This window comes from Balaenoptera physalus (assembly GCF_965194825.1).
Source record: "Balaenoptera physalus genome assembly, chromosome: 2".
NCBI classification, from domain to species: Eukaryota; Metazoa; Chordata; class Mammalia; order Artiodactyla; family Balaenopteridae; genus Balaenoptera; species Balaenoptera physalus.
Genome location: NC_138883.1, coordinates 152595482 through 152619647, shown reverse-complemented (window position 1 = coordinate 152619647; position 24166 = coordinate 152595482). Strand labels below are relative to the sequence as shown.

The 24166-nt window shown below is 48.2% G+C and overlaps 1 protein-coding gene across 6 annotated transcripts in view; it reads left to right on the top strand.

Moving 5' to 3' along the window:
• PITRM1 (pitrilysin metallopeptidase 1) overlaps positions 1-24166 on the top strand; it is a 29595-nt gene that overhangs the window by 4911 nt on the left and 518 nt on the right. Inside the window, exons 5-26 of one of the 6 annotated variants that reach the window (XM_082450231.1) lie at positions 254-368; positions 447-543; positions 1204-1364; positions 3618-3744; positions 3993-4081; positions 4784-4912; positions 5505-5618; positions 5770-5866; positions 6384-6518; positions 7746-7884; positions 15900-16016; positions 17366-17498; positions 18223-18343; positions 18455-18531; positions 18760-18925; positions 19203-19303; positions 20649-20769; positions 21058-21114; positions 21603-21715; positions 22745-22870; positions 23679-23824; positions 24050-24152. In XM_082450231.1, coding sequence (XP_082306357.1) covers positions 254-368; positions 447-543; positions 1204-1364; positions 3618-3744; positions 3993-4081; positions 4784-4912; positions 5505-5618; positions 5770-5866; positions 6384-6518; positions 7746-7884; positions 15900-16016; positions 17366-17498; positions 18223-18343; positions 18455-18531; positions 18760-18925; positions 19203-19303; positions 20649-20769; positions 21058-21114; positions 21603-21715; positions 22745-22870; positions 23679-23824; positions 24050-24152 — 2584 coding nt within the window. The other 5 variants (XM_082450229.1, XM_082450228.1, XM_082450227.1 and 2 more) reach the window with 5 other exon arrangements.

Below are 24166 nucleotides of genomic sequence, written 5' to 3'. Positions count from 1 at the left end.
GTGGTGACTGCAGGAAGCCGGGCAGTGATGGGCCGGCGACGGGGGCGGCTGGGCACACGCAGTGGGCGCTCTGCAGGCCAGGCCGTCCTCTGGGCCCGCGGGTGACCCTGGTGCCAGACCTGCCACCCGGAGTGGGCGCTGCTGCCTCTGTGCCCCTGCCAGGTCAGGCCTGCCGTGAGGCTGAGACGGGGCTGAGGTGGAGGAGTCCTGCGGGAACTGCTGTATTTAAAATCTCCCTCTTCATTGTGTCCAGCTAGTGATTACACCCTGTACCCATTTTCCACACAAAACCCCAAGGACTTCCAGAACCTCCTATCCGTGTATTTGGACGCAGCCTTCTTTCCCTGCTTGCGGGAACTGGATTTCTGGTATGTTGTGATCGGTTAATTGATCTTTACCTTAATGATAGAGTGACCGTCCCCATGTAATTGTTTGTTACTCTTTAGTCAGGAAGGATGGCGACTAGAGCATGAGGATCCCCGTGACCCCCAGACGCCCTTGGTCTTTAAAGGAGTCGTCTTTAACGAAATGAAGGGAGCGTTTGTGAGTGTTTTCCTTTTTCATGTTGGGTTAAATTATCTTACTGTATAAAGTGTTGAAGTACAAATAGGCTTGGTAGCTAGTTGGCGTCCTGCCACGTCACAGTTTTCTCACTGTGAGAACTGGAATTAGCGGGCGCAGTGCCGTGAGCAGGGCCGCAGGACAGCGAGCTGGGCAGCAGTTCCCAGCTGTGGTGTGGGAGCCACAGTGCCCTGTGACCTGCAGGGGCTCAGCCAGGTGAAGACCGCGTTCCTGACGGTCCCGAGACCTTGTCTTTTCCACTCTCTCTTGCCCGAGTATACGGTGGGGTTTACAGATCTAATTACAAATCAAGTTTTCAGTAAAGACTACTGCATAAAGTGAATGTCTCAGTAAAGCGGGTCACAGGGATTTTTTTGGCTCCGGTGCGTGTAAAAGTTATGTGTACACTTTACTGTAGGGTTTAAAAGTGTGCGGTAGCACCACGCCCGAAAAAACATCGTACACACCTTAATTAACATCACTTCATGGCTGAAAGATGCATCAGTGGGTGTCCTCACGTACCACGAGAACGGTTGTCCTTGCGGGATGTTGGTGGGTGTGCTCCCAGGGCGTGGCTGATGTGTTGAATTACATGAACAGTGCCTGCGTTGGTCTTCACGTACACGTGTACTTTTACTTAAGACAGATAACGAGAGGATATTCTCGCAGCACGTTCAGAGCCGCCTGCTTCCCGACCACACGTACTCAGTGGTCTCCGGAGGGGACCCCTTGTGCATCCCAGATCTCACGTGGGAGCAGCTCAGACAGTTCCACGCCACACACTACCACCCCAGCAACGCCAGGTGACTCTGCCTTGTGAAGCTCAGTGCCAGGTGTTTGCTTTCCTTGCACTGTCATGCTTCTCTCCAGTTTGGCTTGGAAAGGTTTGCGTAACAGTTGTGTGCGTTTAGACACTCCTTCGGGTCTGCAGCAGTAACTCTCACACTCCCAGCACAGTGAGGGTCCAGCCTGCCCGCCCACCTCCTCTGCGACCCAGCTTTGTGCTGAGGGGGTGACAGGGGAGGCTGGCAGGTCCTCCTCGCAGGCTGACACGGTCCCTGGAGAGGTGCCCCCGAAGTGGCGGCTGCATCATTAAACCTCAGAGATTTACTTCCTGATAGATTGCTTGTGTTAGATATCGTTAATAATAAAACACTAATAGCCGTGTTTGAAAATACATTAAGCGTTCATGTAAAGTCATACTTGCAAGATTATTTTAAGTGTGAAATGTTTAAATTTAAATTATGAAAAGTCTAAAGCATCCAGGAGAGTGTAGAGAGTAGAACGACGAACTCCGTACACTTACCGCGTAGCTTCGTCCTTTGGACGTGTGCGTAGGTACACACAGATACACACAGATATGTTCGAGGATGTTCTTTTACGTAAGATAATACCATTTTCACGTTTAACAAAATAAAAAATAATTGATTAGAACCACCTATACCTCAGCCCAAATTGATTTTCCAGTTGTCTCCAAAATGTTTGATCAGATGAGGCCCACAAACTGCCTTTCCCCGCCGTGTCTCCTAAGCACCCTTTCTAGTGGAACAGTGCCCCCTCCTCATTCTCATGGACTAGTTGAAGACATTAGGCCAGGCCCCCTCTTGACTTTCTCGCCTCCTGGGGCGTCTCGCCGCTTCTCTGGTATCGGCGGACGTGCTCCTGTGTTTCCTGAGAGCTGGACGTGGGTCCAGAGACTGCCTGCACCCTCGTAGGTGATGCCTGCGTGCCTGCTGCACCCAGCGGGAATGCCAGGGCTGGTAGGATGGTGATGGCGACCTCCCCCCACTGAAAGCCCTGCTCCCCCTGCGGACCCAGGCCGGCTGCCGGATCGGCGTGCTGGCCCCGAGAGTAGTCACGCTCCTCACAGCCTGGGAGCGGCTCTTATGTTAAGTGATAATTGTTGCCTGGAGCATTTCCTGTGATAGGGTTTGCAAATTTTCTAAAGAATTCTGTAATTTCTTCTATATTTATTGGCTGGGTTTCTGTAAAGAAGAGTTTACCCTGAAGTACGGTTCTCCGGGAAAGGCGGGGGGTGGGCAGTGGGAGTGAGGTTTCCCTTGGCTGTCCAGTTTTGGGGGCTGGCACTCCTCCAATGACGACAGAAAGGACTTTTTTTTAGTCTTGTTTGAATTATTTCATTTTTTAAAATATCATTACAACCTCATGGAAACGTTTTTCCTATATGTGTATATTTAAGGTGTGATCAAGGGAAATTAAAATAAATTTTTTTAATGCTCAAATTTGCCCCACTGCGGCCTAAGGAAGCCCCTTAACAGTCATCCTGTCTTTCTGAAGGTCTTTAGTCTTCAGTAACTTCATTGGTTTCTGCCCCAGCCCCAAATCTAGGCTCAGCCTGCTCCCAATCCGTAGCTGGCCTTTTCTCCAGGGAGTTCTGGAGCTAAATGCAGATGGGCATATAGAGACTGTGTTTGAACGGCACCAGGGGTGCTTGTTGCCACTGGATTATCACATTCTAAATTTCCGAATGGGAGATGTGACGGGATCTTGCGGATGCTACTTCCCTAGCCCTTAATCGTAGCTCATACAGCATTCTGTTACAAAGATGAAGTCTGTCATTGTCTTCTTTATCCCCGATGAATAATATGTTGTCTTAAAAACATGTGTGACCTGAAACTTGTAGCCTAAGTTTGAAGTTTGTGAATTAAATTTTGTTTGGTAGTCTTAGGTGGATTATTGTGTTACTGTAGCTAAGGTCTTAAGTATTTTAATGTGCAACTTATTTGGTTTTTGAAACACCTTTATAGTAGATTCAAAATGAAGAGCAATTTTTGCCAGACTACATTTAATTAATCCCTTTTGTACAATTTGTGTTTTGTTTGAACCACATCTTGTAAAAAGAGCAAAAGCCTCTTTGGTGTTTGTGGTTAAATTAAGTGAAAAAAGGTGTTCCTGTGTGAAGTTCACTTCAGCGTGGAAAGTGGCATGTTATCGGCTGTCATGTCCTGCACACCCTCCAGTTCATACTAAGCCGTCTGTGTTGATTTCTAATCTTTTAACCTAAAATAGACTAAGGTATTCTCTCAAAATTTCAGGTTCTTCACTTACGGTAATTTTCCGCTAGAACAGCATCTGAAACAAATTCATGAAGAAGCACTGAGTAAATTTCAGAGAATCAAGCCACGTACCGCAGTGCCAGCCCAGAAGCGTTGGGATAAGCCTGTAAGTGCCAGGTCCAGAGTCATCAGTGTCACCAGGCCTGTCAGATTCGTGACATGGAGGCGCGGGCATGTGTTAATAGGGTTTTCAGATGCCGTGGGCTGTGCCATGTACGTAACAGCTTCTCAAGCTGGAAGAGCAGTTATTTGGGAGGAAAGTTAATCTAGTGAAAGGTATCCCGTGGACTGTTTTATACATCAGGTAACCTGTGCTTGTTTGAACCCCTTCACACACGCTCTGTCCTCTTCCAGAGGGAGTTCCAGGTCATGTGTGCCCCGGACTCGCTGGCCGCGGGCTCCTCAGAGCAGACGACCATCAGCGTCAGCTTCCTCCTGCCAGAGTGAGTGTGCGTAGAGCTCACGCTGCCGACCCAGTGGGGACGGGGTACCTGGGAGGTCGGGGGCGGAGGACGCTCCACTTGGGCGTAAGTGAGTGGGTGGTAAGAATTCGGGAGTCCAGCAGTGGTAGGTGTGGGGTGTTTATAACAACGTCTGGGATGGTTTGGGTTTAGTGTTGGGGTCAGGGATGCCTCTGTGCGTGATAAGAGCACTGTGAACTGTGGCCTTGAAAGAACACTGTTCACACGACTGTAATCCCAGAGGCCTGGGCCCGCAGGGCGTGTGGGCAGGAAGGGGTCCTGCCGCGCTGTCGGTGTCTGCCCTCTGCAGCTGCACAGCCTGACCGAATGGCCCCGTTTCCTGTGTGTCTCTCATCTGCGTCTGGGCGGTGCGGTTATACTGAAACAGTGCGCGTCAGAGTGCTGGGCACCCTGTCGTGTGCTAGCATGCGATGTGTAGCTCTGTTAGCCTCAGGCTTTGGGAGCCCCAGAATCCCAGCATATGAGAGCTTTGAAAATCAAAAAATACTCTCTTTATCCATGTAACTGTTAAAATAGAGGTTGAAATGCAGGAATCTCTAGTAGAATTTCAGTTTTGGGGGGAAATAAGTGTCAATTTAGTAGTGATTTTAGTAATTTTGAGAACATTTATAAGGGCCAACCGTTTCCCTTTTTTCCCTCCCCCTCCCGTTTTTATAAATGAAGCATCACTGACACATTTGAAGCCTTCACGCTGAACCTTCTGTCTTCACTCTTGATCAGTGGCCCCAACTCCCCCTTCTACAAAGCCCTCATTGAATCTGGACTCGGCACAGACTTTTCCCCTGACGTTGGGTACGTTTTATTACCAGATCAGATCATTAGTCCACGATTAGGGGCAATTTTGACATTTCACCATGTCTGGACACATTTTAGGTTGTCACAACTGGCAGCTCATGGCGGGGGGGGTCAGGGGTGTAGATGCTCCACATCCCATAGTCACAGGACGGCCCTCTTCCCGCCCCAGCTATGGTTCCAGGACAGGCTGTTTGTGTCCCCTGCAGGGGACATTTGGCAAAAACAAACAAACAAACAAAACCCAACAAGGTAGCTCTTCCAAGATCTCAGAATGGCATACTGCTGCCTGTTTTAAAAATCAGGCCATTAAATATTCTTTGAAATCTTAAGATTTTGTAAAACTCTCCAGATTTATTCTGCCTTAAATCTAAAATTTAAATTGTGATTTTTAGAAATGTTAAAAGGACATGAATGTAAATGTGACCAGTTGTATCTGAGCAGCAAATACCCGAGGACGCTGCTTTACTGGCTTTCTCATGGGGCAGTCCTTGCCTGTGTCCTGTAGAGGGTTTGATCTCAGTAAAGCATCTTATAAACGAGTGATGGAGGCTGTACAGATTCTAACGCATTACCTGCTTTTGTATCCCAGGTACAATGGCTGCACACGGGAGGCCTACTTCAGCGTGGGCCTGCAGGGTATCGCAGAGAAGGACATTCAGACAGTCCGGGACCTCGTGGATAGGACGCTGGATGACATCATCGAGTATGTGTGGTGTGTGTGGGGCTGGGCTGGAGTCCCCCCTCCTTAGTGCAGGGGGCACTTTACGTCACAGAACACACGCTCCTTCATGGGAGCTGCCTTGTTCAGAAACATGGATTTCTTCTCAACATCTGAGTTCTTGGTGTTTCTATAGGAAAGGATTTGAAGATGATCGAATCGAAGCGTTACTTCATAAAATTGAGATACAGATGAAGCACCAGTCTGTCAGCTTTGGACTCGCCCTGACGTCTGTGTGTATTGCTCAAACACCTCATTTCTCTTTTTTTGTTACCTTTATAATTAGTGGTTCTCGAAAATATAGATTGTTATTCACAGCACCTTTCATTTGAACCTTGAAAGTTGTGGTGTTTTGGATCGGATATAAAATTACTGTTAATTTAATTTTAATAATACATTGCTTGTCTTTTTATTAGCTTACTTCATTAGCTTTTCGATGTCTTATTTTTTAATAGATTTATGCAGAGTGCTTTAAACGGATAGGGATTTATGATAACTATTAGTAATTATATTTTCCAAAAAGTAATTTTTGAACCTGTGCTTCTTAATTTGTTAGGGAAAAAACTCACATAAAATGAGTTTAGTTTTCCTTCTTCTAGCCAAAGAATGACTTAATTTTTGTCATGAACAGTCATCTGTAGTATTTTTAAATATGGAAACTGAGTCTTAATGAAAAGACAGGCTTGGATGTTGGCTGAGCCGATGCCGAGTTCACAGGTAACGTGCCGCATGTCGTGACCCCCGTTGCAGTACATAGCTTCCTGCTGGAATCACGATGGGGACCCTGTGGAGCTCCTCAAGCTCGGGAGTCAGGTGGCTCGTTTCCGGAAGTGCCTGGAGGAAAATCCAAAGTTTTTGCAAGAGAAAGTAAAACAGTATTTTAAGGTAAGAAACTTGGAGGATTTATGTCTGTAGTTTTGAAGTTGAATTTTATAACAATGAAGGGAACATTAGGAATATAATCTACACTGTGTAAGTCCCTTTCTGCTAACAGACAGGTGACATAATTTCTTACTTATTAATTAAAATTGTAAGTGGTCATATTAGCTTTAAAAATTCAATTTTCCAGATTCTTAGGCAGGTTGGTTTTTATATGAATATGTGCATGTTTTTTTACATATGAATGCGTGTAGGTATGTGTATAACAAAACATCTGCCCGTGTTTTTGTCGTGTTTTGGTAATAGGATACATGGAATACGAGAAGAGTCGCCTAAATGTGTAAATATTCTGGTGGTTTTTACCAAGGCGTCTTCTGGTGCTCGCTTGTTTGTCTCCACAGATTTGTGGGCTTTTGTGCTTGATGTGTGTTCCTTAGTGGATGGTCACTGATAGGACAGAATGTCATCTACCTCCCTTGCCCCGGGGGTCGGGGGGTGGGTGGACGACACCATCCTGCCATGACTGAGAGCCACGTTCCTGTGCACCAGCATTTGGGACCGTTCGGCCAGCAGTCTCTTCTTGAGTTACGAGTTATTTCACATGAAGTGCTTGTCGTGCTATAATTCTCCCACTCTGTGTAGTGTCACAGGTGAGCCTTTTGTGTGCGTGTGTTTCTAGAGGCTGCGTAAATCAGGGGCACATTAAGTTACCTAACATTTATTTTCACGTTAGGGCAGCATCTGTTTTGTCCTCATAATTTATAAAATACTGAGTGCAGAGTATAGTCCCAGCCTTTGAGAAGTTAACAGTATAATGAAGACTAGATAAAAATTAAATTACTTTATTCTACGTTATTTTCGATTTAGACTAAAGCCAAAGATTTATAATATTAAAAAGTGCAAGCAGTTTCTTTGTACAACCAACGTGTAAAGGGAACGTTGAATGTCAACGCGTTTGTGGTTAAGACGTAGTAACCACAGTGGTCGTGTAACAGCACCGGCCTGTGTGGAGCACGTCGTCCCCGCAGAGCACGTGGACCTCGAGGATTGCGTGTGGACCTCAAGGATTGCGTGTGGCTCACAGGCTCTCCGCACACAGCCCTTTGGGGCGAGTTCTGTCGTCGTGACTGTGAAATGGGAAAACAGAACTGCAGGGCCGAGAGCACCGTGCTCGAGGCTGTCTCGGTGCTGGACATGTTAAAATCTTGTTTTAATTTGGCTTTTTTGTTGCAGAATAATCAGCATAAGTTGACTTTATCAATGAAACCAGACGACAAGTATTCCGAGAAACAAATGCAGCTGGAAATAGAAAAACTGAAGCAAAAGGTCAACTCTCTTTCCCCGGAAGACAAGCAGCAGATCTATGAAAAAGGTCAGGCCTGGTAATTCCCTTACCTTCACCCAGCCCCACTGAGCTGTTTAGGAATAAGTGTCGTTTCAGCCAACAATCCTCTGTTGGGTGCCTACGGAGTTCTCTGTTTGGTGCGGTGGGTTCAACCCCAGTAGGATTGACCCTGTTTTTAAAAAATCCACCCTGTGATTCAGCAGGAAAGGCAGGCATACTGGAAAAGAGGTGGCTTTATAAGGTTTATTCATTCACAGATTTTACAAATGCCTTCTCTGTACTAGGGGCTGTAATAGGCCACTGAATATGTGTTGCGTTGCAGTACATAGTTAACTGCAAACGGGCCCTGTGGACAGTGTGAGCTGTGGGTTCAGGAGAGAGGCAGGTCTCGGGGCGACACAGGCCTTGAGTTCCTCATGGAACCCCCCACCCCGGTCCCTGTGGTGCAGGCGCTGTGAGCACAGAAACGGGTCTGTGGTATCTTCCAGTGCTAACTTGCACTGCTTGTAAAGCCCGGTGGTCCCATTCCTGAGCGTTTACCCAAGAGAAGTGAAAGCATCGGTCCACACAGAACTTGAGCCAGCCTCGTTTCTCCCACGTGGTGTCCACACAGGGAAATACCGTGAAATATCCACACAGTGAAATGCCGCTCAGCCATAAAGGGGACCAAAATACTGATACACTCAATATCCGTGAGTCTCAAAGCACTGTGCTAAGTGAAGTTAGGGGCACAAAGGAACACCTGTGGAACAGGTTCATTTACCTGAAGCCCTAGAAATGCTGATGCTCTAGTGACTGAGGCCGGTGAGTCTGGGAGCACAGCAGGGATCACCTGCGGGGAACCTTCTGGGGTGGCGGCACCTTCCGCATCGTGATACCTTTGTCAGAATCCATTGGGTTGTATCTTTAAAGTTGTGAATTTTATCGTATGTGACTTATATAATAATGAAGTTTATTAATATATATATACATACACACAGTATACACAACTACATATACACCACCAAACCCCCCCCCCCCCCCACAAAAGTTGGCTGGGATTACATGAAGAATTTATCAGGCTTGTCGGGAGGTGGATTTGACTTTAAGTGAAAAGTAAGTAATTCTATTTAATCATGCTAAGTTGGAGGTGGTATAATTTTGTAAAGACACAATTACTGTCAACTTGTAACCTATTTATAATCTCTGAATTCTTCTTTAGACATACAAAGAGTCAGTTACTTTAAGCTCTTGCATAAATATTTTTTTAATTGAAGTATAGTTGATTTACAATGTTGTGTATCTGGTATACAGCAAAGTGATTCAGATATAGCTATAGATTCTTTTTCAGATTTTTTTCCATTATAGTTTATTATAAAATATTATTTTTTGAATTTTTTTATACAGTAGGTTCTTATTAGTTATCCATTTTATACATATTAGTGTATATATGTCAATCCTAATCTCCCAGTTCGTCACACCACACCACACCCCTCCGCCACTTTCCCCCCTTGGTGTCCATACGTTTGTTCTCCACATCTGTGTCTCTCTTTCTTCCCTGCAAACCGGTTCATCTGTACCATTTTTCTAGGCTCCACATATATGCGTTAATATATGATATTTGTTTTTCTCTTTTTGACGTACTTCACTCTGTATGACAGTCTCTAGATCCATCCACGTCTCTACAAATTTCGTTCCTTTTTATGGCTGAGTAATACTCCATTGTATATATATACCACATCTTCTTTATCCATCCATCTGTCGATGGGCATTTAGGTTGTTTCCTTGACCTGGCTATTGTAAATAGTGTTGCAGTGAACATTGGGGTGCATGTGTCTTTTTGAATTATGGTTTTCTCTGGGTATATGCCCAGTAGTGGGATTGCTGGGTCATATGGTAATTCTGTTTTTAGTTTTTTAAGGAACCTCCATACTGTTCTCCATAGTGGCTGTATCAATTTACATTCCCACCAACAGTGCAAGAGGGTTCCCTTTTCTCCACACCCTCTCCAGCATTTGTTGTTTGTAGATTTTCTGACGATGCCCATTCTAACTGGTGTCAGGTGATACCTCATTGTAGTTTTTTTTTTTTTTAAAGAGCAGGTGATATACAAGCTGGCTTTTTATTTTTATTTTTATTTATTTAAACACTTTTATTTATTTATGGCTGTGTTGGGTCTTCGTTTCTGTGCGAGGGCTTTCTCTAGTTGTGGCAAGTGGGGGCCACTCTTCATCGCGGTGCGCGGGGCCTCTCATTATCGTGGCCTCTCCAGACGCGCAGGCTCAGTAATTGTGGCTCACGGACCTAGTTGCTCCGTGGCATGTGGGATCCTCCCAGACCAGGGCTCGAACCCGTGTCCCCTGCATTGGCAGGCAGACTCTCAACCACTGCGCCACCAGGGAAGCCCCCTCATTGTAGTTTTGATTTACATTTCTCTAATAATTAGTGATGTTGAGCAGCTTTTCATGTGCCTCTTGGCCATCTGTATGTCTTCTTTGGAGAAATGTCTATTTAGGTCTTCTGCCCATTTTTGGATTGGATTGTTTGTTTCTTTAATATTGAGCTGCATGGGCTGTTTATATATTTTGGAGATTAATCCTATGTCCGTTGATTCGTTTGTGAATATTTTCTTCTATTCTGAGGGTTGTCTTTTCGTCTTCTTTATGGTTTCCTTTGCTGTGCAAAAGGTTTGAAGTTTCAGTAGGTCCCATTAGTTTATTTTTGTTTTTATTTCCGTTACTCTAGTAGGTGGATCAAAAAAGATGTTGCTGTGATTTATGTCAAAGAGTGTTCTTCCTATGTTTTCCTCTGAGAGTTTTATAGTGTCCAGTCTTACATTTAGGTCTCGAATCCATTTTGAGTTTATTTTTGTGTATGGTGTTAGAGAGTGTTCTAATTTCATTCTTTTATATGTAGCTGTCCAGTTTTCCCACCACCGCTTATTGAAGAGATTGTCTTTTCTCCATTGTATATCCTTGCCTCCTTTGTCATAGATTAGTTGACGATAGGTGCATGGGTTTGTCTCTGGGCTTTCTATCCTGTTCCATTGATCTGTATTTCTGTTTTTGTGCCAGTACCATATTGTTTTGATTACTGTGGCTTTGTAGTATAGTCTGAAGTCAGGGAGTCTGAATCCTCCAGCTCTGTTTTTTTCCCTCAAGACTGCTTTGGCTATTCAGGGTCTTTTGTATCTCTGTACAAATTTTAAGATTTTTTGTTCTAGTTCTGTAAAAAATGCCATTGGTAGTTTGATAGGGATTGCATTGAATCTGTAGATTGCTTTGGGTAGTATAGTCATTTTCACAGTATTTGATTCTAACAATCCAGGAACATGGTATATCCCTCCATCTGTTTGTGTCATTTTTAATTTCTTTCATCAGTGTCTTATAGTTTTCTGCATACAGGCCTTTTGTCTCCCTAGGTAGGTTTATTCCTAGGTATTTTATTCTTTTTGTTGCAATGGTAAATGGGAGTGTTTCCTTAATTTCTCTTTGCCATTTTTCACCATTAGTGTATACAAATGCAAGAGATTTCTGTGCATTAATTTTGTATCCTGCAACTTTACCAGATTCATTGATTACTTCTAGTAGTTTTCTGCTGGCATCTTTAGGATTCTCTATGTAGAGTATCATGTCATCTACAAACAGTGACAGTTTTACTTCTTCTTTTCCAATTTGTATTCCTTTTATTTCCTATTCTCTGATTGCCATGGCTAGGACTTCCAAAACTATGTTGAATAATAGTGGCGAGAGTGGACATACTTGTCTTGTTTCTGATCTTAGAGGAAATGCTTTCAGGTTTTCACCATTGAGAATGATGTTTGCTATGGGTTTGTCCTATATGGCCTTTATTATGTTGAGGTAGGTTCCCTCTATGCCCACTTTTTCGAGAGTTTTTATCATAAATGGGTATTGAATTTTGTCAAAAGGTTTTTCTGCATCTATTGAGATGATCATATGGGTTTTCTTCTTCAATTTGTTAATGTGGTGTATCACACTGATTCCTTCTAGTGTATTTTTCATTTCAGTTATTGTATTGTTCATCTCTGTTTGTTTGATCTTTAATTCTTCTAGGTGTTTGTTAAAACATTTTTTGCATCTCTCGATCTTTGCCTCCATTCTTTTTCCCGAGGTCCTGGATCATCTTCACTATCATTATTCTGAATTCGTTTTCTGGAAGGTTGCCTATCTCCACTTCATTTAGTTTTTCTGGGGTTTTATCTTGTTCCTTCATCTGGTACAAAGTCCTCTACCTTTTCATCTTGTCTGTCTTTCTGTCAATTTGGTTTTTGTTCCACAGGCTGCAGGATTGTAGTTCTTCTTGCTTCTCCTGTCTGCCCTGTGGTGGATAAGGCTATCTAAGAGGCTTGTGCAAGTTTCCTGATGGGAGGGACTGGTGGTGGGTAGAGGTGGGTGTTGCTCTGGTGGGCAGAGCTCAGTAAAACTTTAATCTGCTTGCCTGCTGATGGGTGGGACTGGGTTCCCTCCCTGTTGGTTGTTTGGCCTGAGGTGACCCAACACTGGAGCCTACCGAGCTCTTTGGTGGGGCTGATGGCGGACTCTGGGAGGGCTCACGCCAAGGAGTAGTTCCCCGAAATTCTGCTGCCAGTGTCCTTGTCCTCATGGTGAGACACAGCCACCCCCCGCCTCTCCAGGAGACCCTCCAACACTAGCAGGTAGGTCTGGTTCAGTCTCCTGTGGGGTCACTGCTCCTTCCCCTGGGTCCCGATGCTCACACTACTTTGTGTGTGCCCTCCAAGAGTGGAGTCTCTGTTTCCCCCAGTCCTGTCGAAGTCCTGCAGTGAGATCCCACTAGCTTTCAAAGTCTGATTCTCTAGGAATTCCTCCTCCCGTTGCCAGACCCCCAGGTTGGGAAGCCTGACGTGGGGCTCAGAACCTTCACTCCAGTGGGTGGACTTCTGTGGTATAAGTGTTCTCTAGTCTGTGAGTCACCCACCTGGCAGTTACGGGATTTGATTTTACTGTGATTGTGCCCCTCCTACCGTCTCATTGTGGCTTCTCCTTTGTCTTTGGATGTGGGGTATCTTTTTTGTTGAGTTCCAGTGTCTTCCTGTCGATGATTGTTCAGCAGTTAGTTGTGATTCCGGTGCTCTCGCGAGAGGGAGTGAGCGCACATCCTTGTACTCCACCATCTTGAACCAATCTATTATAAAATATTGAATATAGTTCCCTGTGCTATACAGTAGGACCTTGTTGTTTGTCTATTTTATGCATGGTAGTGTGTATGCTAATCACAAACTCCTAATTTATCCCTCTTCCCTTTCCCTTTGGTAACCAGAAGTTTGTTTTCTATGTCTGTGTGTCTGTTTCTGTTTTGTAAATAAGTTCATTTGTATCATATTTTATTTTATTTTATTTTATTTTTTAGATCATATTTTAGATTCCACATGTAAGTAATATCATATGATACTTCTCTTTCTTTGTCTTACTTCACTTAGTATGATAATCTCTAGGTCCATCCATGTTGCTACAAATGTCTTCCGTAAATTTAACATGCTAATTGTGATTAATATGATAAACTTCCGTTTTGTGAGTGCCAATTGACAAGTTTCATCTTCCTTTTTTTAAGCTTTTTTTTAAATTGAGGAATAGCTGACATAATGTATTAGTTTCAGATGTACGACATACTGATTTGATATATTTGTGTATTGTGAGATGGTCACCACAATTAGTCTAGTTAACATCCGTCACCACATGTAGTTTTTTGTCTTGTGATGAGAACTTTTAAATTTTATCGTCTTAGCAATTTTCAAATCTCAATACAGTATTACTGACTTTAGTAACAGTGCTTACATTACATCCTCAGGACTTACTTAGAACTGCAAACTTGTAGCTTTGACCCCTTCATCCATTTCTCCTCCCCCCGCCCCGGACAACCACCAGTCTGTTCTCTGTATATATGAACTTGCTTTTTTGTGTTTTTATTTTGTAGATTGCACCTATAAGTGAGATCATAGGTATTTATTTTTCTCTGTCTGACTTATTTCACTAAGCATAATACTCTCAAGGTTCATCCACATTGTTGCAAATTGCAGCATTATCTCCTTTGTGACTGAGTAGTGTTCCATTGTGTGTGTGTGTGTGTGTGTGTGTGTGTATCACATCTTATTTTACCCATTCATCCGTCAGTGGACATTTAGGTTGTTTCCATATCTTGGCTATTGTATATAGTACTGCTGTGAACATTGGTGTGCATATATCTTTTCAAATTAGTGTTTTTATTTTCTTCAGATAAATAACCAGGAGTAGGACTGCTGGGTCATATGGTAGTTCTGGTTTTATTATTTTGAGGAACCACCATACTGTTTTCCATAGTAGCTGCACCAATTTACATTCCCACGAGCAGTGCACAAGGGTTCCCTTTTCTCCACATCCTCACCAACAGTTGTTATCTCTTGTCTTTTTTATTATAGCCATTCTGACAAGTGTGAGGTGATGTCTCATGTGTTTTGATTTGCATGTCCCTGGTGAGTGATGTTGAGCACCTTTTCCTATAGCTGTTCGCCATCTGTGTGCTTCTTTGGAGAAATGCCTATTTAGGTCCTAAGCCCATTTTTTAATTGGATTGTTTGTATTTTGCTATTGAGTTCGTTAAGTATTTTGGATATTAGCCCCTTACCAGATAATATTTGATTTGCAAGTTTTCTCTCCCGCTGTGTACATGGCCTTTTCATGGTGACAGTTTCCTTTGCTGTCAGAAGCCTTTTAGTTTGATGTGGTCCCACCCATCTTCCATCTGTGCTTATAGCCATTTGTGGCACAGAAGGTAATTCCATGCCTAAGCACAGACCGTGCATTCCCTGAGTTGTCTGTCAGGCGTCTGGCCTGGCCGTGGAGGTGTGTGTGAAGGGTTGGAGGGCCTGGTTAAAGAGTGTGTTTCTGTCTTCCAGATCACTGCACAGTCCCTTAAGTAGGACACAGTGCTAGAGCATTTACTGTTATGTCAGGTCAGTAAGTCTTGAGTGTGGACTTCAGTGCAGAGAATCAGTGAGTCAGGGTCCAATCTGGAGATGAACACCAATGAGAAGTGGGAATGGGAGATTAATCTATTGGAAACGTCGAACAATCTTCCAGTTTGGGGGTCTGTGTGTATCGTGTGGAGGGGCGCGGCTGGGCCGTTGGGAGCCTGTGTCTGGTGGAGGAGAGGGTGCTCGCAGCCTCTGCTGCCCTGATGCGTCCCCCCTGAGAGAAGAGCAGCATCCTGACGGGAGCAGCTGAGCCGGGGCCGGCGGGCGTGTTCGCCAGGACGAGGGCAGGAGGCCAGACGCAGAGAATGGGAAGCGTCTGAGGGGTGGCGGTGGGGTGCTCTGCCTGACTGCGGGGAGAGGGCCAGGTGGGGGGCCCTGAAAGTGCAGGGGGTTCCTCAGAGCGTGGGGAGCCAGGTCCTCGGGCCTCCACGGGGCACAGGTGGGTGCCCGGGAGCAGCTGCGCCGAAACCCGTCCGCGGGCCTGGGGACCTGGTGCTGGGGACTCGGGGAGGCAGGCGTGGGGGGCGAGGTGACAGCGGGAGCGCTGACTTTACCCCGTGACGTCCCCCAGCTGCAGCCTGGGGCCCCTCCCCACGGGCTGCCCAGTCTGTACAAAAGGGGCATCTACCCTCTGATCAGGCCCAGAAAATGTATTTTACCCATGTTTGTAATTTGTGAACTTTATGTGATTACACAAGCGTATTGCTGAGGTTTGTGAAAATGACATAAGAATAAATAAGCACAAAAGTTAGTAAGTTTCAATCCATTAGTTCAGTGTCTAGTAGAAAATTTTGTTTGGGGGCAGAGGGGAAACTGCTTGAGCAAACTGCTCCCCCCTTCCCCCAGCAAAATCGTTCTCTTAAATCGCTGAGAATGAGAATTAGGAAGAGAGCTGCCTGCCGGGCCGGTTATTATGCTTCTAAATCTGGTTTCTTGGGAAACCTCTGAACCCCAGTGCTGACGGGCTCCCCACGCTTGGCATGGGAGATGCTGGGTCTTAATATAAGTTAATAAATAGGAGCTGAACCGAGTAAGACTTTCTAAGTATCGTCCTGGATGTTCATTCTCCTCTTAGGTTTGAAATTACAGGCTCAGCAAAGTCAACCTCAGGACGCGTCGTGTCTGCCCGCGTTGAAGGTGTCGGACATCGAGCCCCGCATCCTGTTCACGGAGGTGGAGGTGGCTCTGGCAGGTCAGTGGCGGATCTTGGTGCCCCGGCTGGGGGTTAGGCTGCGTCTCAGCGTCCACAGGGGGAGAGTCACCAGTGGGTGTCTTCATAGGACGTTCCAGCCCCGTTCCTAGTCCAGCTCAGCGATGGCAGATGTGGACTCGAGGGCCTGCGTGTGTTTTTCCCTGGGTGGGTCCGACAGGGCCGAGCTGCCTCTGGGGGCGGGGAGGCCTCAGGTTCCACTGTGTGTGTGTTCATGCAGTTCTCAAGGGCATGGGCGTCCTCTGGGCCCCTTACCCACGCCTGCTCCTTAGCCCAGCCGGGGTCCAGAGGCCCACAGCACTAGGTGTCGCATTGTGGGGCACGGAGGGGGTGGCAGCCGCTCCTTCCCGGCATCCCCCCACGTCTGCACCCATCACTCGCTTCTGCTGGACACAGGAGACATGCCCTGTGGTGCTGACACTTCTCTACATGGCCGTGATGTGAGGTTGCTGCTCCTTCCTGAGCAGGTCTGACAACAGCCTTACACCCTCACTGGTTCCCGCGTCTAGCTTAGGATTCAGGCTGTGTGCAGGCATCCCTTTGACTTGTGTGACATGCCTGTTGTTGTCCCGGGGCCCGTCGCGTTTACCACACCTGATGGATTCATTTGCGCATGTAAATGAAGCCTCCTCTCTGGCCCAGGCCTCTGGGAAGCGGGGTTCACGTCCCACTGATCGTTTAACCCCCTCAGGATTGGTTTATCAGTGAAGTTCATTGTGTTCAAGTAAGGAATCAGTGAAGTAATTCGTCATCAGTAGATGCCTTAGTTCTTCCGCTGGTTCAGGGCACTGCGCTCGGGATGTAAAAAGTAGAACACACAGTTGTGAGGGACCTGGGGCCACGGAGGCCTGGGGTGTCGAGCGGGGTGGGTTCCAGTGTGCTGTGGGTCATGAGGGTCCTCGGGTTTGGGGACAGGACTTGTTAGGGGGTGAGTTGCGTCTGGGGTGGGTGAAAGTGAGGTCACCTGTTGTGGGAGTGGCCTGCCAGAGTCCCTGCCGATACCCAGGAGGGTCTGGGTGCAGGCGAGGAGGGCGGCTGGACTGCAGCTGGACTGTGGGGTGGTTAGAAAACCCCAAGAACGTTCTTACTCTGCTCTCGTTTTTCACGAAGCGCAAGGGTTACTTAGCGTTGAAGACTTTCAGCTTTTATTGTAATGAAAGTACAAGAGGGAAATTTGTCTGAATTATGGCAAATGAATAGTGTTTTTTGGCTAATATAAAATGTAAACCTCCATCCTTGAAAAGCTTTAGCATTTTAAAAATATTAAATGACGGTTACATGGTTAAAACTTTACTGGTAAAAATTATAAAGAAGTGCCTTTGCTCCTGCAGCTGGGGACACGCCCGTCCAGTACTGCACGCAGCCCACCAATGGCGTGATCTACTTCAGAGCCTTCTCGAGTCTGAACACCCTGCCCGAGGAGCTCCGGCCCTATGTGCCCCTCTTCTGCAACGTCTTCACCAAGTAAGGGGCTCCTTCTGGGGCGAAGACACGCATTTATAGAACTCTGCACATCTTCGCATGTTTAGTAGTGGATGTTTTCTGTGTGTGTTGTTTCAATGTATCAGTATCAATTTTCAGTGAGTCATTTTAATTTTCAAATCCCGTAGTGTTACAGAAAGGTGGATGGTGTATTTGTTGAGAATTTTCCTTATGGTAATCATACTTTCTTACTAAAATACAGTACATTAAAATATTTATAAATGTAGAGCGCAAGGTAATACAGATATAGCTATATCTCAACAATTGAGTTCTTTTTAAGATTATGAAGAGTTGATTATTTTCATCAGAAAATGTAAGCCTTTAAATATGACGCGTAGGCCTGGGGGTCACCCCCGGAGGAGGTGAACCTTTCCCGAGTTCTCTGCTCTTTTATCAGTATGGCTCCCACCGCCTGCCCTTCCACGGCAGCGTGGATTCAGGAAAAACTCAGTCATCGCCTTGGCTTGAATTAGTTCTTACATTAGGAACAGTGATTAGAATGTTTCCTACAAAAGAAGTTGAAGTGACTTTTTTTCTTAAGGCTCGTTCTTCAGGTTTCACCCCCAAGACTACCTGAGCAGAGCGGCTGCAGCCTGCAGAGTTTGGGTGGGGGCGGGAGCAGCTGCAGGGCTGGCAGGCGGTGTTGGGGGGATGCGCCGCGTGGGAACCCGGCCCGCCCCGGTGACTCTGCGCTCTCCCTGCACAGGCTGGGCTGCGGCGGCCTCGACTACAGGGAGCTGGCCCAGCAGGTGGACCTGAAGACGGGGGGCCTGGCTGCCGCCCCCCACGTGCTCCCCGACGACTCGCACCTCGACACCTACGAGCAGGTGGCTGTTTCCTCAGCACAGGGTGGTGACGGTTGTCTTCTCCGGCGTCTTTTTTTCTTTTAAATTACATCATAATTAATTCCTTATTCTTTTTCTTCTGTCATGATTTAGGGTGTGCTCTTTTCATCTTTCTGCCTCGATAGAAACCTACCAGACATGATGCATCTGTGGAGTGAAATCTTTAACAAGTAAGTATTTGCAAAGGCGTAAATCCCCAGACATACCAGAGACCCGAGTCCTGAGAGCGGAAGCTGCATGCCTTTGTTGGTTGTTGGTTTCTTTCCCCCTGTGACTCCTATGGACTCATGACATCTCCAGGGACGGTTTACATCATCTAAGAACCTACACTTAGCAAATTTCCCTGCTGTTGAAGGGGCATGACTGGGTCTCATTTACTACCTTTTCTTTCTCCGCAGCCCCTGCTTTGAGGAGGAGGAGCACTTCCGAGTGCTGGTGAAGATGACAGCTCAGGAGCTGTCCAACGGGGTCCCCGATGCAGGCCACCTCTACGCGTCCATCAGGGCGGGCAGAACGCTGGCGCCCGCGGGGGACTTGCAGGAGACCTTCGGGGGGATGGACCAGGTGATGCGCTCAGGGGCAGCTGGGTCTCCAGGGTTCGTAATAGATTGTTCGTGTCTCAGGAAGGCTAACTCAAACTGGCCAAGTTTCATGGGGAAAATTTTTTCGCTCACCCTCCTCCTCCCAGCCTGCGGCCCCTCCCCCACCCCCACCCCGAGCAAGTGCGCGTCCCCCGCGAGCACAGAACCTGGCCCCACCGTGTCCCCGCGGGACCCCGTGTCAGGGAAGTCTGGTCCAGGCCAAGGTGCGTCTATCTCTACCTGTCGGTTCTCTGGCTTAGGTGAGGCTCATGAAGAGCGTCGCAGAGATGACGGACATCAAGCCCATCCTGAGGAAGCTCCCGCGCATCAAGAAGCATCTGTTGAACTGTGATAACTTCAGGTGGGGCTGCACTTTGTTTCTAAGCAAAGACTCCATCCTCATCCTGTGTCACCAAGTGTAGTTTTAGATGCTTTTTAGAAAACGCTTGGTGGAGGCTACAGAATCGTTTTAGACTCGAGATGTTCTAACAGTGAAAGAGCTGTTTTATACAGAAGTTGAACAAGTGTCCTGGGAGGTGGGGAGGAGGGCAGGCTGCTTTAACCTGGAGCCACAGGTGGACTCCCTGCTGCACGAGTCAACAGCGGATGTTCCGTAAATGAGCCTCAGTGAGACCCCGCCGAGGTCCTCTTGCCCGAGGCCACGGTGAAAGCGCAGAGGTTCTCGTAAGAATGATTGTGCACCAGTTTGGGGTGAACACCAGCCTCTGCACGTGGTTGGCCTTCAGCTCAGGTTGTGACACGAAAGAGACTTAAAGAGGACGACGGCTGTTGAGCTGGCAGCACCCGCCTCACCGCCAGCGCCGCCGCCTTAGATGAGCTTGCAGCTCCCTCTGTGGAACACGCCCCAGGACCTTTGCCCAGCAGTTCTTGGGAGTCACTAGCAGGCTGTCCCGGACCATCTGGGCAGCAGGAGGTTGGGGGCCTCTGGCCAGCAGAGCCGGCGCCCAGTTAGTTCCTGGGCTGCCCTTGCACTCATGGCTGGCGTCTCGGGGAACTTAACCACGGGGACCTTCTGTTTCCTCCATGAAATAGTCCTTTGCAGATTTAGGGCAAGGAGGGAGGGCATGTTTGCAAAGCAGTTGGTCTAGAGCCTAGAACACAGTGTTGTTGTCATGGTACCTGTTATTTCAACCAAAATAAGACTTAGGATTTATGGCCAAAACCAGAAAGGATACCATTTGTCAGTGTGCTGTACGTATGATGGTATCTGTGATTCTGTAGAGTTCAGAAGAGCCACAGAGAAATGTTTTTTTGGGAGCGTGGCAGTTCTTTGCCTACTTACACTTTTCTACTTTAATGACCGATTCATTCTCTTCCAGAAAATAATTATGTTTTCAGTCCTCTGATACTGTAGCCCTGAAGGCACTGTTGGAGATCTAGTCTCTGCATCCTCCTTGTTCTCAGGAGAGCACAGAGTTTAGCAGAACTGGCTCTTTATTGTCTGTAAGACACTGAGATAAGGGACAGGCTTTTTTGTACCTGGAAAACGTGGTGAAGGAAGACGGCTGTAGTGTTGCCTTGTTTGGCTGCTGTTTTATTCGGTTTTTGTTTTTACGTTTACATGTAAACGTTTTTACACTTTTGAGCATTATTTTGTATGTGATTTATCTTTGTTTTAATTATGCAAAATGTAACATTTTATTTTTCATAGTAATGGTTTTCTGCACATAGACTTTTTTAAACAGATGTTCCGTGAATGCTACACCCCAGCAGATGTCTCAGGTGGAGAATTCGGTGGACAGCTTCCTCAGGACCCTCAGCCGGAGTAAGAAGGAGCGGAAGCCTGCACCCCCGCACGTGGTGGAGGTGAGGTTGTGCCCCCTGCCTGCCCGTAGGGCCAGGAAACCCAGTGAATCTAAACCCTGTAGTTTGGCCTTCGATCCTGTGCTTCCCTGTAGCCACTTGAGCCTTGCAGTGAAGTCTCCTGATTGGAGGGCCACTTGGGCTGGGGATGCAGCAGCCTCAGAGCTTGAAGCCTCGAGAAGATGTACCCTGACGCTTGTCGTGAGCTCTGTGCACTTCCTGGAATGTACCTTACCTGCTCACCTGAGCTTGGGCGTTTTCTCATTTCTCTGGGAAACATTTTACTTTCAGAAACCTGCACCTAAGGGACCTGGCAGGCACTCCCTGGTCACGAGGAAGCTGGTGACGGTGAGTCCCTTCTGCTTAATGCCCTGCCCGCTGTGCATCCGTGGGCCCTTCCGTCACCAGCTGGGTGTCTGTCGGGTAGGACCGCCAGGTGCTGTCTGTGTGGACGCCTCGTGTTCAGTCCACCTCTGGTTAAACGTCACTGCCACGTGGGGGTCACCTCCCCTCCCGTGCGCCCCGCTGCCCCTGAGCTCTGGTGGCTCTGGCAGCTGGCCTGGCGTGTCCTGGGGGAGTGACCAAGCAAGGTCACACACACTGCCCTGGGAATGGCGTGCCATGATATGGTCCCAGGGGAGTCTGGGTTGGGGGTAGGATACTTCATCTCAGCTCTGAGGTGAGGTTGTGCGGGACGAGGTCATCAGCGCCTGGCTGTTATGTATGGCGACGTGGCCGGTGCTGCCCAGGGCGTCGCAATGCGGGGGTCTGGGTACTCGGGGGCACCTGCCCAGCTGGCCCCTGGGCCACACGGTGGTGACGGCCTCTGCCCCCAGGACCCCACCTTCAAGCCCTGCCCGATGAAGACGCACTTCCTGTTCCCATTCCCGGTGAACTACGTAGCCGAGTGCATCAGGACTGCCCCGTACGCGGCCCCGGCCCACGCCAGGTGCGAGGGGGAGGGGCGCCGCTGGGGACGCTTGATGGTGGGTGCGGAGCAGCTCTGGAGCACGGCGCTGCTGCTGGGCTCAAGGGGCAGGGTGTCTGTGTGGGAAGTGTCAGCACACCTCAGCTTCTCCGTCAGCTTGTTTCCGTGTTTACAGGAATCAAACACGCTCTGCCAGGCCATCAGGAGTAGGAACGTGTGTTTCTATATTGAATAGAAAGATGTAGGTTCAGAAACAAAAACAAGAGGTACCTACTCCTGGGTGCTGGGATCATAGGTGTTTTTTCCATTCTTTTGTATTTTATAATTTCCTTTACGTAACAGAAGTTTCTGAAAAAAGATGCGTGGGGGGTGTAGCCCCGTCCCTGTGGGGGATCAGGGCCTATCTGCACGGGGTCCCCACCCTCTCCCAGAGCCTCAGGTTCGCTCCTCCACTCGCGTCCCCTCTGCCTGTGTCGCCTGCTCTGTTGTAGAAAGACCAGTCGGGGGGCGGGGCGGGGTGTGAGCGGGCGAGGCCCCCGTTGGGTCGGCCTGGCTGCCGTCCTTGCGGAACCACCTCGGCTGCGCTGGGGCAGCAGCTGTCACTGCTCACGATGGAAGCCATGGGGACGTGGGCCCCCTGCTAGAAGCTCACGCTGTTGGAGTGTTTTCTGAGGGAGGACGCCTTGTGTGTACACGCGTGAGCGCACAGGCGACACAGGGGTTTAAGTAAGTGACGGGCCACATGTTCGCCTGCACCGCGGAGACCATTCACTGCTAAACGTTCCGTGTGCCGCAGCAGGTCAAGCAGGAGGGACGTTCCTGTCCCACCCCCTCACCCAAGCCTCTGAAAGTTCATCTTCCTCACATTTTTCTCCTGGCTTCTATTTTAAAATTTAAAAAAGGTCATGATGTATGTATCGTTTTACTTGGTTCTAATTTTGTCCTTACTCAGACACACTTGCCATCGTCTTGGGTTACTCCGCGTTTATATATTCAGTACTGCCCTGCCAGCCGCGTTGTTTTTAACTCACGTTTTTTTCATCTTTTCAGTCTCAAGATCCTGGCACGCTTGATGACAGCTAAATTCTTGCACACGGAAATTCGAGAAAAAGGCGGTGCTTATGGTGGAGGCGCCAGACTCAGCTATGGCGGGATCTTCACGCTCTACTCGTACAGGTGAGTCGGGCCGTCTGGCCCCAGTGTCCTCACACGCGGAGCGAACTTCAGAAAAACGCTTCCCCTGTTGTCCCTGGGCCGGTGTGTAGCCCCACCCAGCAAGGTCCTTTTGGCTGCAGGCCTTAGGGACAGCAGGAGGGTACAGAAAACCCTGGCCTTAAATAGCTCTGGGGTTTGGTAACCAGGGTGTGTAAGGAGATGACCTGGAAGCTCTCCGGGGCTGGGCTGGGTCTTCAGGGCCAGACTGTTCTGCCCTTTTACATCTCTGTTCTGTGGCCCTGCTGCCTCTCTGGCACCTCAGGGACAGAGGGTTTCTCTCTGCCCCCGACCGCTTCACGTCCCGTGACATGGGCTGATGTGGTCATGCGGGGGCCACGGGTCTCGAGGGACATGAAAGACGAGGCGTTTCCCACAAGACACCCTCAGGACCACATGCACGTGTGAATGAGGGGCCTTGGAGCTTTCTCTTCAGGGGAGGACCGTGGAAATTGGCCTCTGAGGGGTGATCATTGTGCCCTCTGGGTGCATCTTACGAGCATCTTCTGTTCCTTCCGGCTGGTCCCCCCGGCTCTCCGGGGTCACAGCGGTGTAGTCAGGGATCAGGTGGCTAAGTGGGGGTGACAAGCGAGGTCTGCAGAGAGTGTGTCGGTGGCTTGTGTGGCCACATGTCAATTTCCAGAGTACTGGGTTGTCTGGACTGTTAAAACAGCCATTAACAACCCCGAAGCGTGGAAGAACTGAAGTCGTGCCTGGGTGTCCCCTATACTTTTTCTGCCAAACATGTGAGTCTGACTCCTTGGGTCTCCAGGGACCCGCATTCCACGGAGACGCTGCAGTCCTTCCTGAAGGCCATCGACTGGGCCAAGTCTGGGAGGTTCACGCAGCAGGACATCAACGAGGCAAAGCTGTCTGTCTTCGCCGCCGTGGACGCTCCGGTGGCTCCTTCAGACAAAGGTATCTGGCGTAGGTGACGCGCCTCGAGCCGCGGTGTCAACAGCCAGGACCCCCCACGTGGCTCCCCGGGCTCGTGCCCTCCCAGCCTCCATGCGTCTCAGCTGAGTCGGGAGGAGAGCGTGCTGTGGGTGCGTGATGGGCAGCAGTGTGACCTTTGGTGGAAACAGGCTGTAAAGGGCCAAGGTGGCCACATGCCCCTCCATCCTGTCACTTGTGCTCACTCAGGCCTGGACTGCTTCCTGTATGGCCTCTCGGATGAGGTGAAGCAGGCGCACCGCGAGCAGCTCTTCGCCGTCCGCCACGAAGATCTGGTCGATGTGAGCAACAGGTGAGTAGGAGCCA